The 12822-nt window shown below is 49.5% G+C and overlaps 2 protein-coding genes across 5 annotated transcripts in view; both read right to left on the bottom strand.

Moving 5' to 3' along the window:
• The window catches only part of CPSF1 (cleavage and polyadenylation specific factor 1), a 40214-nt gene extending 35230 nt beyond the window's left edge, over positions 1–4984 (bottom strand). The window contains exons 1-3 of one of the 3 annotated variants that reach the window (XM_083448998.1): positions 4886–4984; positions 2306–2462; positions 463–490 (exon numbers count right to left, since the gene is read on the bottom strand). In XM_083448998.1, the coding sequence (XP_083305124.1) occupies positions 463–490; positions 2306–2449 (172 nt within the window). In that variant the 5' untranslated portion in view covers positions 2450–2462; positions 4886–4984. Of the gene's footprint in view, positions 1–462; positions 491–2305; positions 2602–4869 lie in introns of all 3 variants that reach the window. The other 2 variants (XM_083448999.1, XM_083449000.1) reach the window with 2 other exon arrangements.
• A 6239-nt stretch (positions 4985–11223) lies between these two features.
• The window catches only part of SLC39A4 (solute carrier family 39 member 4), a 55422-nt gene continuing 53823 nt past the window's right edge, over positions 11224–12822 (bottom strand). The window contains exon 12 of one of the 2 annotated variants that reach the window (XM_083449019.1): positions 11224–12193. In XM_083449019.1, coding sequence (XP_083305145.1) covers positions 12065–12193 — 129 coding nt within the window. In that variant the 3' untranslated portion in view covers positions 11224–12064. The remainder of the gene's footprint in view (positions 12194–12822) is intronic. The other variant, XM_083449020.1, reaches the window with a different exon arrangement.

The following is a 12822-nucleotide window of genomic DNA, read 5'->3' as shown; positions in this document are numbered from 1 at the left end:
ACCAGAAGCAACCAAGCACTTACGGCCCCAAAACAGCACCTGGGAGAGCCTGCCAGGCAAGAAAATCAGAGCCCACTATAAGAATATAATAACAACCTGCTGGCTCAGGCCAGCAGTCCATCGAGTGCAGCAACCTGTTCTCACAGTGGCCAACAAGATGCCCTTATGGGAAACCCACAAGCAAGATTCAAGCACAAGATCGCTCTCCCCTCCTTCTGTGGTTCCCCGAAACTGGTATAAAATCAGGCCTGCCCAGTGATTTGAACCCTGAACCCTCAGTGTGCTGCTGTCCCAGCTAAGCTACCCATGGGGGCCGCAGAAGCAGCTTCCTTCAAGCAGCCTTCTTCCAAGGCAACCTCTTAATACAGGCTTTCTGGTTCCACAGCTCCTTTGCCCAGACTCCCCCCCCCCCCGCCCCCAGTGCCTGCACACTGCAGCCCCAGCTCCCCACACCCCACTCACCGGAGATCCTGTCATTTTTCGTCGAGGTCTAGAAGAGAAGCAAAGGAACACAGTCAGTCCTGCAGCATCAATGCAGGCGCACTGCACCAGCTGCACAGTCTGGCTGAGGAGGCCGGTGCCTCCCTTCTTTCGGGGGCAGCGTGCCAAAGCATTCCTCAAAGCTGCATTAATGCTCCAGAGAGAAAGCAAAGAATGGCAAATCTGGGCATCACCTGTGCATTGCTTTCCCTTCCACCCCCAGAACTGCACACCCCTAGGATGCAGCCCAGAACCATAACGTACCCCATAACTGCACCAACCCAAATCATTCCATGGCTCTCAGACTGTGCCAGGTCTCTCCAAACCAACTCCCCTGTTGACACTATGCATTTCTAACATTTCAGCTGTCTTTTGGGCCTCTTTGGCTCTGGATGAAACACCCATCCTAGGGTTTTCCAGGCTTCCCTGCTGCAAAGGGTGCCACAGCCGGTTCCTTCTATCTTCTAAAAAAGAGCAGGTCAGCAAATCTGTCCTGCTGGGCCACCGTCACTCTTTCTCTGCAAAATGGAACGTTAATTCCAGGCCGGCTCAAAAGAACAAGAGCTCCAGGGAATCTACTTGAGTGCTGGAAGCAATTGCACAAAAGGCACCCATGCCAGGACCACCATCTGGCACAAGAAGAGCAGAGGGGCAGGGTGTGGGGCTCATGCAGCTTTGCAAATCGGCACACAAAAGTTAATAGCCTGCAAAAAAGGGGGGGGGAGCTCCATTGCTCACCCTGCAGTCTCCGCTGCATTTCTACACTTGGTGCAGAGGAATGTTTGAACGCTCCGCACATCTGCCAGCCCACACACAAGTCTATGAATTCGCCTGCATGTAGTTTCTTGTTGCTTTAGGTGACAAGGCGGGTGCGTAACGACAAAGCTGTGTTTGTAAGAGAGATTGGAAGCGGGGACGGAGGGACAGCCAGTTCCAGTCCTTACAGGCACTTTCCATCCTAATGCAGTTCAGTGAGGGCTGCAAGGCCACATCCGTGCTTGGGTCGGGTGGCAGTAGAAATCAGTTTCCAGGGATGCCAATAAGGGAAAGTTGCCTTATACAAGTTCAGCATTAAGACTGGACAGGAGAAATTCTCCAGGACTTTACGTCAGCTATTATGCTATGAAAGAGTGCTTTCGTTTTGTTAGCTGGATTGCGGCTCTCAGCCAAGAAAGATGTCCGAATTCTCTGCTGGAGTTTTTGACTGTTCGGCATGTAAATAAAAAGCTTCTAGATTAGAAGAAACGTCTGGACTGATTTACTGTCCTTCTCACATTCCGCTGTGCATTCTGCTTTGTTTGCTTTCTCCCGGAGCTACGCTGGAAAACAGAGACTGCAGACGCTAGCAGCAGAGCTGGCAGGCGGGAGCGTAGCTGGACAGGAAAGCAATAAATCTTCAGAACAAAACTCAGCCCTGAACCAAGGGGTGTGAAACCTCTGGCCCACAGCCCAATCTTGGCCTGTTGGGGGTTCCAATGCCATCTCCTCCTAACCATGCCAACCTGACAATCAGCGAATGTCCCTGGGCAGGGGTGGGGGTGAAGAAACCCTCATGGGCTGCATCCTGTTCAAGTCTGGCTCTCCAACACTGCTGGGCCAGGCTTCTCTCCATTTGTCAAGACCACTTGTCTGAGGCAGGGTTATATACTCAGTTTCAGGTGCTCCACAATTTTACATTGTGGGAAAGAACTCTTTCGTTGTTGCCAAACCCACGGCCTGTTGTTTTCAGGAGATGCACACCCACCACAAAAGTCAAAGGCCATGGTTCCCTTCCTCCTGGATCCCTCCCAACATACATCACCCCCAAGCAGGCGGTCCAGCATACCTCAGAGTCATGGTTGAGCCTGTACACGTACAGCTGAGAGGTCCCTGCCACCACCAAGTTGCGCTCGGCGTTGGAGAAGAAGTTACAGTACATGGAAAACTCCAGCCCAGTGGGAGGGTGCGCCTGCTTGTACACGGCATACATCTCCGCAGGCTCCCTGCAGAAAGGCACAGCTCAGCGTGGGGAAAGCGGCGAGCAGGCCAGGACACAAGCCCACAGCGGGACCTGGCCCTGAGAGATGTCAGCCTATCTGCCAACTAGCTGAGCCAAAGGAGGGGACTCTGCTGCTACGTTACCTGCAATAGATAGCTGCACTGGCTCCCTGTGGAGTACAGGATCAGGTTTAAGGTGCTGGTTTTAACCTTTAAAACCCTATACGGCCTAGGACCCTCGTACCTATGGGACCGCCTCTCCTGGTATGTCCCACGGAGGACCTTAGGGTCTTCAAACAAAAACATCTTGGAGGTCCTGGGCCACAGGGAGGTTAGGCTGGCCTCAACCAGAGCCAGGGCTTTTTCAGCTGTGGCCCCGATCTGGCGGAACGCTCTGTCCCAAGATACTAGGGCCCTGCGGGACTTTACATCTTTCCGCATGGCCTGCAAGACAGAGCTGTTCCACCAGGCCTTTGGCCAGGGCACAGTCTGACCCCCTTCTTCGGTAATCCTCAGAACTTTAGCCCAATGGTTGCCATGAATTAGATTTTGAATTGATTTCAGAATGAATTGATTTTAGAGTGTTGTGTTACTTTTATTGTTGCTAGCCTCTCTGAGCCCAGCTTCGGCTGGGTTGGGCGGTTTTGAAATAAATTATTATTATTATTACTATTGTTATTATTATTAGATCACAACTTGGGACCAGTTTATCTACAAGATCACCTTACCCCATATAGGCCGAATCAACTACTTCAACCTGAGCAACTGGCAATATTACAGCTGCCACATAATACTCCTTCCACATTTGCAAGAAATCAATCTTTTAGGGTGGCAGCACATAGACTTTGGAACTCCCTGCCAATTGACATCAGGCAGGCGCCTTCCGTGTAATCTTTAAAGTGCTTGCTAAAAACATTTAATTCAGACAAGCCTACTCAGACATGTAGAAGGATGTAAGTGTGTGTTTTAATCTGTTTTTAGTTTATTGCTGATTTTATCTTCTGAATGTTTCAAACAGTTGTTTTTAAAGGCAATTTTCTTGTTTTTTTCTCTTAGTAAACCACTTTGAGGATTCTTTAAAAAAAAACAACACCACAAGCAGCGTACGGATTTTATGAAATAAAATGAAGTTGGGAGATGAAGGTCCTTCAAGGCACCCAGAGTCCCGGACCTCAACTGGATGCCAAAGATGGCCAATGTGGTGCTCTCCAGATAGCGCTGGACTCCAACTCCCATCAGCCCCGGCCAACATGGCAAAAGGTCAGGGATGGTGGGAGTTGTAGTACAGTAACATCTGGAGGGGGTCACATGAGCTACTCCCAGTAGACACTTCCCTCACCCCAGCATCCACACATTGGGCCTGATTGACAGCTGTCTTTGGGGTAGCGCTATATTTATCTGACCTGACAGATAAGCTTAAAGCAGTATGGCTAGCACAATTAATCCCTCATAGACATGGCCCAGCAGTGTATTGCAGGGATGGGAAACTTGTGGCACTCCAAATGTTGGACTGCAACTTCCATCATCCCAGACCATTGTCCCTGATAGCTGGGGCTGATGAGCGCTGGGGTCCAACAACACCTGAGAGACCACCAATCCTCTGAAGAGACCAGAACAGAATATATGGGGAGGGGGGAGCATTTTTGGCTAACCCAGGTAACTCTGATCTTTGATCCACCCAAGATTTCTCCCTGGTACCAGTTTGAATTAATCAAATAAGGCTTTTTGTTTGACAGTTAGTTTTAGTTACATTAATTTTTTGGTTTCATCGTTCTGCATTTTCCTTTTCTTCTTTTCCCCTCTCTCTTCTTATTTCCTTTATATAATATACATCTATTCTAGATTTCTTGACAATTTGATTTATGTATACAGTGGTACCTCGGGTTAAGTACTTAATTCATTCTGGAGGTCCATTCATAACCTGAAACTGAAGCACCACTTTAGATGTATATTTTATATATATATATGTGTGTGTGTGTGTGTGTGTATGATATATATATATATATATATATATATATGTGTGTGTGTGTGTGTGTGTGTGTGTATATATATATATATAAAATTTTATATATATATATATGATTTTATATGTGTGTGTGTGTGTATATATATATATATATATGAGACAGATGATCTAATGTATGGCATATATTTGATATACACAGTATATGATATATCTTGACGGGGGAGGGAGGGCAGACGAGGGGGCCCCGCTCACTGGAGCCGCTCCTGCGGGGGCCCAAGGGCGCCCTCAAGGGCCACCCGCCCCGGGGCTCCTCGGAGGGCCGGCTTCGCGGGCCGGACCGGCTCCCCCTCCTCTCCCCCCTCCCCAGGCGGCCTCGCCCCTCGGCTTCTCCCTCTCCCGACGTCCCCCGGTCCCCCCGTCCCCCCATCCCGGGGCCCCGGCCTTACCTCCCCCGCCCTCAGCTCCCCCTCAGCCGGCGCGGTGCGCGGGCATAACCGGTCCGGGAGGAAACCGCTCCCGCCGGAACTTTCGGCGCAGCCGCGAGGCCGGGAGGTGGAACCGGTGTCCTGATTGGCGGGGAGGGGAATGAGCGCCAAGCCGGAGGCCCAATGGCATCGAGCGTGACGTAACGATAGAGCTGGGAAAGTGTAGAGCTGCCGCGCGGGGTTTAACTGATGAGGCAAGCAGAGGCGTTTGGGGGGGCAAATGGAAGAAGCCTTGTCCTGGGAGGGATGTGGGGAGAAGCAAGAGGGGGGAGTTGAGAGAGGGAGAAGAGAGAATGCAGAAGCAGAGGAGAAAGGGGGGTTATATTATTATTATTATTATTATTATTATTATTATTACATTCTTCTTCTTCTTTATATTATTATTATTATTATTATTATTATTATTATTATTATTACATTCTTCTTCTTCCTCTACTTCTTATTATTATCATTATTATAAAAAATTTAAGGTCTCATATATATGAGATTTTACTTTCTTGGGCTCCATGATCACTGCAGATGGTGACAGCAGCCGCAAAATTAAAAGATGCCTGCTTCTTGGGAGAAAGGCGATGGCAAACCTAGACAGCATCTTAAAAAGCAGAGACATCACCTTGCCAACAAAGGTCCGTATAGTTCAAGCCATGGTTTTCCCAGTAGTGATGAAGGGAAGTGAGAGCTGGACCATAAAGAAGGCTGATCGCGAAAGAATTAGTGCTTTTGGAGGAGACTCTTGAGAGTCCCATGGACTGCAAGAAGATCCAACCTCTCCATTCTGAAGGAAACCAGCCCTGAGTGCTCACTGGAAGGACAGATCGTGAAGCTGAGGCTCCAATACTTTGGCCACCTCGTGAGAAGAGAAGACTCCCTGGAAAAGACCCTGATGTTGGGAAAGATGGAGGGCACAAGGAGAAGGGGATGACAGAGGATGAGATGGTGGGACAGTGTTCTCAAAGTGACCAGCATGAGTTTGACCAAAGTGCGGGAGGCAGTGGAAGGCAGGAGGGCCTGGCGTGCTCTGGTCCATGGGATCATGAAGAGTCGGACACGACTAAACAACTAAACAACAACAACAATATATAATAAATGTTCATAAATGTACCAAGCAAACACGTACATAAATATATAAACCACATGTCTGGAGCAGCACAGAAAGACCTTCCTGAAACCATTTTGACTCCCCAACTGACCAAATGTTTTCTCTGCAAGGAGGGAGGGGGTGAGGGAACCTTCCCATTGTCTCAGGAATTGGGTAATCACCATCTCAAAGGAATGGCCAGACTACCAGGAAAGGCAATCAGATAAGGCATTATCAGATAACCTGGCAGACAGGAAAAACAACAACATTCAAATTTCTGTTGTAGACCGCCTTTTCTGTGATGTACGTATGATGTATCGGGGGAGGTGGTCTTGGGCTACACCCCTTCTGTGATGTATGTGTGAGGTTTCTGGGGGTGGTCTTCGACTCCAGGGCGGGCAATTTAAAATGTCTATAAAAGGGCAGGCACAACTTTGTTCTGTTGCAACAATTCAATAAAGATCAGGCTTACTGGCTGCTTTGCTTCTCAGTATTCTCTGGTTGGCCTCTGTTATTTTCTCCTACCAATAGGGAACCTATGTAAGGACTCTATATGGGCTCTTGTGTCCCCCATAAAGGAAATAAGGGCAGATTTTGTTTACAACGTTATTTAATCAATACAGGACAGCATTTTACACTGATATACACTAGTGGCCAAAACTGAAGAAACCTTTCGGAAAAAGTGTATTTCCGAGGTTTGATGGCTCATAACACCACCACATTCTTCATTAAATTATCTTTCCATTGATATATACCGTATTTTTCGCTCTATAGGATGAACTTTTCCCCCTCCAAAAATTAAGGAGAAATGTGTATGCATCCTATGGAGCGAATACAGGCTCCTTGGCTTCAGCGATAGCAACGCAAAGCCTCCAAAGGCCAGAGGGAGCGCTCCCTCCGCGCTCCGGAGGTTACGCGTTGCTTTCGCTGAAGCCTGAAGAGCGAGAGGGGTTGGTGCACACTGACCCCTCTCGCTCTCTAGGCTTCAGGGATAGCTGCCTGAAGCCTTTGGAGTGCAGCGGGAACTCACGCTGCGCTCCAGAGGCTTTGGGTTCCTTTTGCTGAAGCCGGGAGAGCAAGACTCTCCCGGCTTCAGCAGAGAGGGAGAGCTGCGCAGCGCCACTTCAGCGAAGCGGGAGGAGAAATGGAAGGGGCTCCATTTCTCCTGCCGCTTCGCTGAAGGGGCGCTGAGCAGAGAGGGGGATAAATTTTTTTTTAATTGTTCTCCCCCTCTAAAACAAGGTGCGTCCTATGGTCGGGTGTGTCCTATAGAGCGAAAAATACGGTAATTTTATGGTAGTACTAAAAAAAGGGGGGGGGTGTTATGAGCCATCAAACCTCAGAAATGCTTTCTCTAAAAAGTTGCCACAATTTTGTCCACTAGGGCTTTTCCTTCAGCCAGAACTCAGCTCCAGCAACTCTCTAAGGGGGGGGGGGGCAGGGCCATTCTAAGAGAATGAGGGAGGTATTCGTGGTGAGTTCTGGCATCTCTTTTTCTACAAAGGTAGCACTGGATATAAGGGACAATCCTGTATCATACAGGACAAGTGGCATTCCGGGTGGCGCTGTGGGTTAAACCACAAAGCCTAGGACTTGCCGATCAGAAGGTTGGCAGTTCGAATCCCTGCGACGGGGTGAGCTCCCGTTACTTGGTCCCTGCTCCTGCCAACCTAGCAGTTCGAAAGGACATCAAAGTGCTAGTAGATAAATAGGTACCGCTCCGGCGGGAAGGTACAGGGCGTTTCCGTGCGCTGCTCTGGTTCGCCAGAAGCGGCTTAGTCATGCTGGCCACATGACCTGGAAGCTGTACATCGGCTCCCTCGGCCAATAAAGCGAGATGAGCGCCGCAACCCCAGAGTCGGTCACGACTGGACCTAATGGTCAGGGGTCCCTTTACCTTTACCTTAGGATTGTAAGTTGTTATAAATTGTTTTCAATATTGTGTTTTAATGCTGTAACCTGGCCTGGGACCTTAGGGTGAAGGGCAGGGGAACAAACAAACAAATCATGATTTGATGACAATGGCGTTGTTACGGAATGCTAATCTTGTACCAAGGACTTGTCTGGACCTGTTTGCCAAGTTTAAACTAGTGTAATCCCTGTCTACCCCCCCCCCTTTTGTGACATGTCAGTGATGTAGCAATGATGCTGTACGAACTGTATTCTGGGATATGGTGGGAAAGATTTAGAAGTCCTTGTCACCCCATCCTCAGGGTTCAAAATTCCTCTTCGAACCTGTTGCGCAACAAACTTGGGTCTACAGCTATTGGCTCAGGTTGGTGGCTGGACTCCTTCCTTTATTCCACAGGGACCCGCGGGCTCGGCCCAATGAGCTGGGTGACTGAGCAGCCTCACGCCTAGATTTTTCCGTAACAGGCGTGTACACACCCCTTGCAGTTGGAAATGAGTTGTGTGTCTCTCATTTTAGCCTCTAGGCTTGAGGTCCATCATAAATATCTGCCCAGAGGTTTATTCTCTAGCACCCTCCGCTCTGCAGCTGCAAGCTCTTTCTCCGATCCAAACGTGCATTGCAAGGCAAGGAATGAGAAACGCTTAAATCCCACAGATTTTTCTTTACCATTGACAAGACAGGAAACAGTAGATTCCACACCAAGGAGCTACATCAGTCACCCATCGGTCTACCGCAGCCTGCGTGACGGTTGCAGTGCTCAGGGTCAGGGCAGAGAGATCCCGACATCTGGATTCTGGACAGAACCTTATGGATCTGGGGGCAGAAAGCCCGGCTCCCAGATAAAACTCCCAGATAAACGGCTCCCAGATAAAACTCTTCGGAAAGAAGATGATGTTGAGAAGGAGAAAAGGGAGGGTTTTGAGGAGATTTCACCCCTCCCATATCCAAGAATCTCCTGAGGAGTCTGCTGATTCTGCAGAGAGGAGGAGGCGTGTTCTGCTCTCTACTTATTCTGCTCCAGCACCACATCAGTCGGTCAGTGTGTCAGTCAGTGTGTCGGAGAGAGAGAGTGTTAGAGAGAGATTGTGTGTTTAGATAAGGTTGCTGCTAAGAGCAGCTGCAGGCACTCAGTGCGGTTCAGCATTCTTTATGCTTAGACCTATTTAGCTCTGTATATAGTTGTATAATAGTTGTAGTTATAGAATAAAGAGAATATTCTACAGAGCTGCTCTCCGAGTTGTTTATAGACTCTGCTGTACTCTGCTGTGCGGACGACTGTCTACTTGCGGAAGTGAATCCGGTGCTCACAACTCTAAGCTGTGAGTCCACAGCACTTTGACCTGTTCCTGTGCAGAAGGTGGTCTCTGGAAGTGCTACCCAGCTCGCCTAGCCCAGTCAGGGCTGAAGTGGATGAGTCCAGTTAGTGGTACTGGCTCAAGGGCGATGCTGACAGGTTTGGCTGGGCTTCTTCTCTGGACTCCAGGCACCAAATTTGCAGCAGCAAGGGGAAAGGACCAGAGTGAATGTGTGGACTCCTTGCCGCTGAATTATCTACAGGCCAACCTCAGAGATATTGGAAGGGGGAGAGGCAGGTCTTCCAATCAAAAGGCTTATCTTCCGGCTCGATTTGAGATCCAGCAGCACCTCTCTTTTGAAACCCAGCAGATGAGTTTTCGAAGGAAGGCGGGAAAGGACAATTTCCTTCACCCCAAGGGCGAATGGTTGGGCCGGCTCCTCAAATGTGACATAGAAATTGAGCCATAGAACGATTGCGGAATTCGGCAGCAAGAATATTATTGGCACAAAAATGGAAGCAGGAAGAATTACCGACGAAAGAAGAATGGCAAATGAAATGAATGGACTATGCAGAATTAGATAAATTAACAGGAAGGATTCGAAACCTGCGGGACCAGAGATTCTTAGAAGACTGGAGTAAATACTTGAACTATTTGAAAAGGAATTGTAATAAACAGATTATGCTAGTAGGACTGCAAGAAGTTCTGCAAGGAGGATTATGTGAAATATTGCAAGGAAGACTATGAAGAGAATTATTAATGTTAATGATAATTAAAAGTAATGGAGAAACTAAGAAATGCAGAACAAGTGATAAAGAACGGAAAATCTTCAGAGGTTGTTGACGGAAGTCTAAAATATTGTATAATATGTTATGTTAAATGACTGTTGGAAATGATATATTAAAAAATTAATAATAATGTGTGTATATATATATAAAAGAACGATTGTGGAATTCAGTGGTGGACTTGAGTACTATGGCACCTGTCAGGCTTCAAGGAATCGGTCCCCCCCCCCCCACGGCAGTAAATAAGCAGAACAAAGGAAAAGGAGTCTTCTTACCAGTTAGAAACTTTAATAATCACAGCAAGAGAACAAAGAAATGGTGGTGCTCCGAATTAAGAATCCCACCCCCTTACGTCCTTATTAATCCACATCACTGCTACGTCTTGTAATCTGAGTCTGTCCCCTCTGTGCTTTGTGTGCTTTCTGTTTTGCCGCTTTCTCAGCTCTTCTTGACCTTGGGGAAAGCGGAGGAATGCTTTCCAGAGACAGTGAATCTGTTAACCCTCTCTCTCCCAATGTTTCTTCTCCTAGCTGTTCCCCATCCAGTATTTCCCAGCTGCTGCCTTCTGAACTGTGTCTCTCTACAAACCACTGTTCCAAATCTATACTGTCTTCCTGCTCCTGGGAAGATTCAGGGTCTGGAGCAGGGGGGTGGACTTCCCCCATTCCTCCTCAGTGCAGCCCTCCTCAACACAGTCCCCGACAACACCCTGTGCGAGGCCAACATTTGACATCCCAGCCCTCTCACTGCCTTCCCAAAGGTGGGTAAGGAGGTGCCAGACTTTGGAAAGCTGGGAAAGCACTAACTAGGCTTTTGGAAGGAGGCGGAAGGACCCTAAGACACTGTCAGAGCCTCATGCGTCCTTCCCAAAGCCCAGCACCTCGGCTCAGCGCCCAGTGCGGGTGCCCCACAAGCATAGCCCTAAATCCATCCCTGCAGAATTATTACACCCAGTGGTGTAGCGTGAGTTGTCAGCACCCGGGGCAAGGCAAGTAATTTGCGCCCCCCTCCCCGCTGCACTGTCCCTCCCCCAGATAGTCCCTCGCTCTCTCTCCGCACCGCACCGCACGCCTGGCACCCTCCCCTCCACAGTGGGCGGCGACCCGGCGGCTCGGATCGGATTCGCACAGCCAGCACTGCAGTGAGAGAGAGTGAGTGAGCCAGGTAGGGGCAGAGAGCTGCGAGTGCGAGCGCCCCCCCCCAGATGTTGCGCCCGGTGCGGCCGGCCCCCCCTGCACCCCCCACGCTACGCCACTGATTACACCTGATTTTGCCAAGCTGGAGCTGCTCCAGCTGTTCTGGACTACAATTCCCATCAGGCCCAGCCAGGTTGTGTCCTGCCCAGAGGGCTGTCTTAATATAAGTCATGCTAGTCTTTCCAGGGTCCCAAGCAGAGAAGCATCTTCCTTTTGTGGCCTCGCCAGCTAAGATGCTTTTAACAGGACACGCCAGGGTCGAACCCCGGGTCTCCCACCCCTGAACTAGCAGCTTTCCTCCCCTTGATTTATCCAGGTAGGACTAGCTTTTAGCTTCTGAATTTGTCCCTTATTATTCACACCAGCGGTCAGCAAAGTTGGGCACTGGCCCCAGAGACTCAGAGGGGCCCCTTCACTGGCCCAACGACCATTCCCTTGCCCAGCTTTGGGGGGCATTGTGTTTCAAGTAAAGATTGTAGATGGGGACCAAGCCTAGCTGGAATTCCGCTATCGGCCCACCATCTAGACTCAGGTTGTGTAGGCAGGTAAATAAACCATATATCATAGAGACGCCACAGTCTCTGCTGTGCCCAATTTCCAAATGAAGACCAGACCCTGGGTCAAGCACGCCTGCAACCCCTGAAACGCGCACCGTTTGGAGATTGGGGTGGCATGTCGAAATGCAATAAATAAGAGAAGAGGGAGAGGGGAGCCGTTGCATGGGCATCGTTCAAGGCCATGCTGTGGGCATGGGTGGCAAAGAAAGTCCCCAGTCTTTGATTTTGAGGATTATGACAGCTGGGCCTTTGTCTGCCCACCCTCTAGTTTCTGGCGAAGGACAGCCTGGACCTTGCCACACCTGCAGGCAAGCGAGAGGTGCCCGGCTGCGCTCAAAGTGCGATTCTGTCCTCATAGATGGAAAGCACCAGCAGGATGCCCCAGCCAGCCAAGAGTCCCACGTTTTGCAGGGCAAAGAGGAGCCATGGACGCTTATCTTTCACGTTCATCAGGGCCGGGAGCTGCAAACCAGAGCAGAGAGGGAAGATTAGCGAGCACCACAGAATGGGTCCCACAAGCCCAGTCTCCTTGTGCCCCCGATTTCAATCTAATTCTTTAACCCACCCCTTTCCCTTCCTTGTCCCGCTCCTCAGGAATTTGGCTGCAGAACTCATTCATGCCTGCCATCTATTGTTGGTGTACATCAGAGACAGTGTGGTGCAGCGGTTAGGGCATCATACTAGGACCCAGGAGACCAAGGTTCGAATCCACGCTCGGCCATCACAAAGCTCCCTGGGCTAGCCATTGCCTCTCCTTCACAGGGCTGTTGCTGTGGGGATTAATTAAGATGGGAGGGAGAACCGTGTACGGTACTGTGCACTCCTTGGAAGAGAAGGTGAGATATAAACCAGGAAGAGGGCCTTCTCGGTGGTGGCACCCGCCCTGTGGAACGCCCTCCCATCAGATGTCAAGGAAATAAACAACTACAGTGGTGCCTCGCAAGATGAAATTAATTCATTCTGCGAGTCTCTTCGTCTAGCGGATTTTCCGTCTTGCGAAGCAACCCTATTAGCGGCTTAGTGGATTAGCGCTATTAGCGGTTTAGCGGCTATTAAAGGCTATTAAAGGCTTAGCGGATTAGCTGCTAAAA

The sequence above is a fragment of the Podarcis tiliguerta genome, assembly GCF_965153285.1.
Source record: "Podarcis tiliguerta genome assembly, chromosome: 7".
In the NCBI taxonomy this organism is placed as follows: domain Eukaryota; kingdom Metazoa; phylum Chordata; class Lepidosauria; order Squamata; family Lacertidae; genus Podarcis; species Podarcis tiliguerta.
Note: the sequence above shows the minus strand (reverse complement) of the source record. Positions and strands in the feature narration are given on the sequence as shown.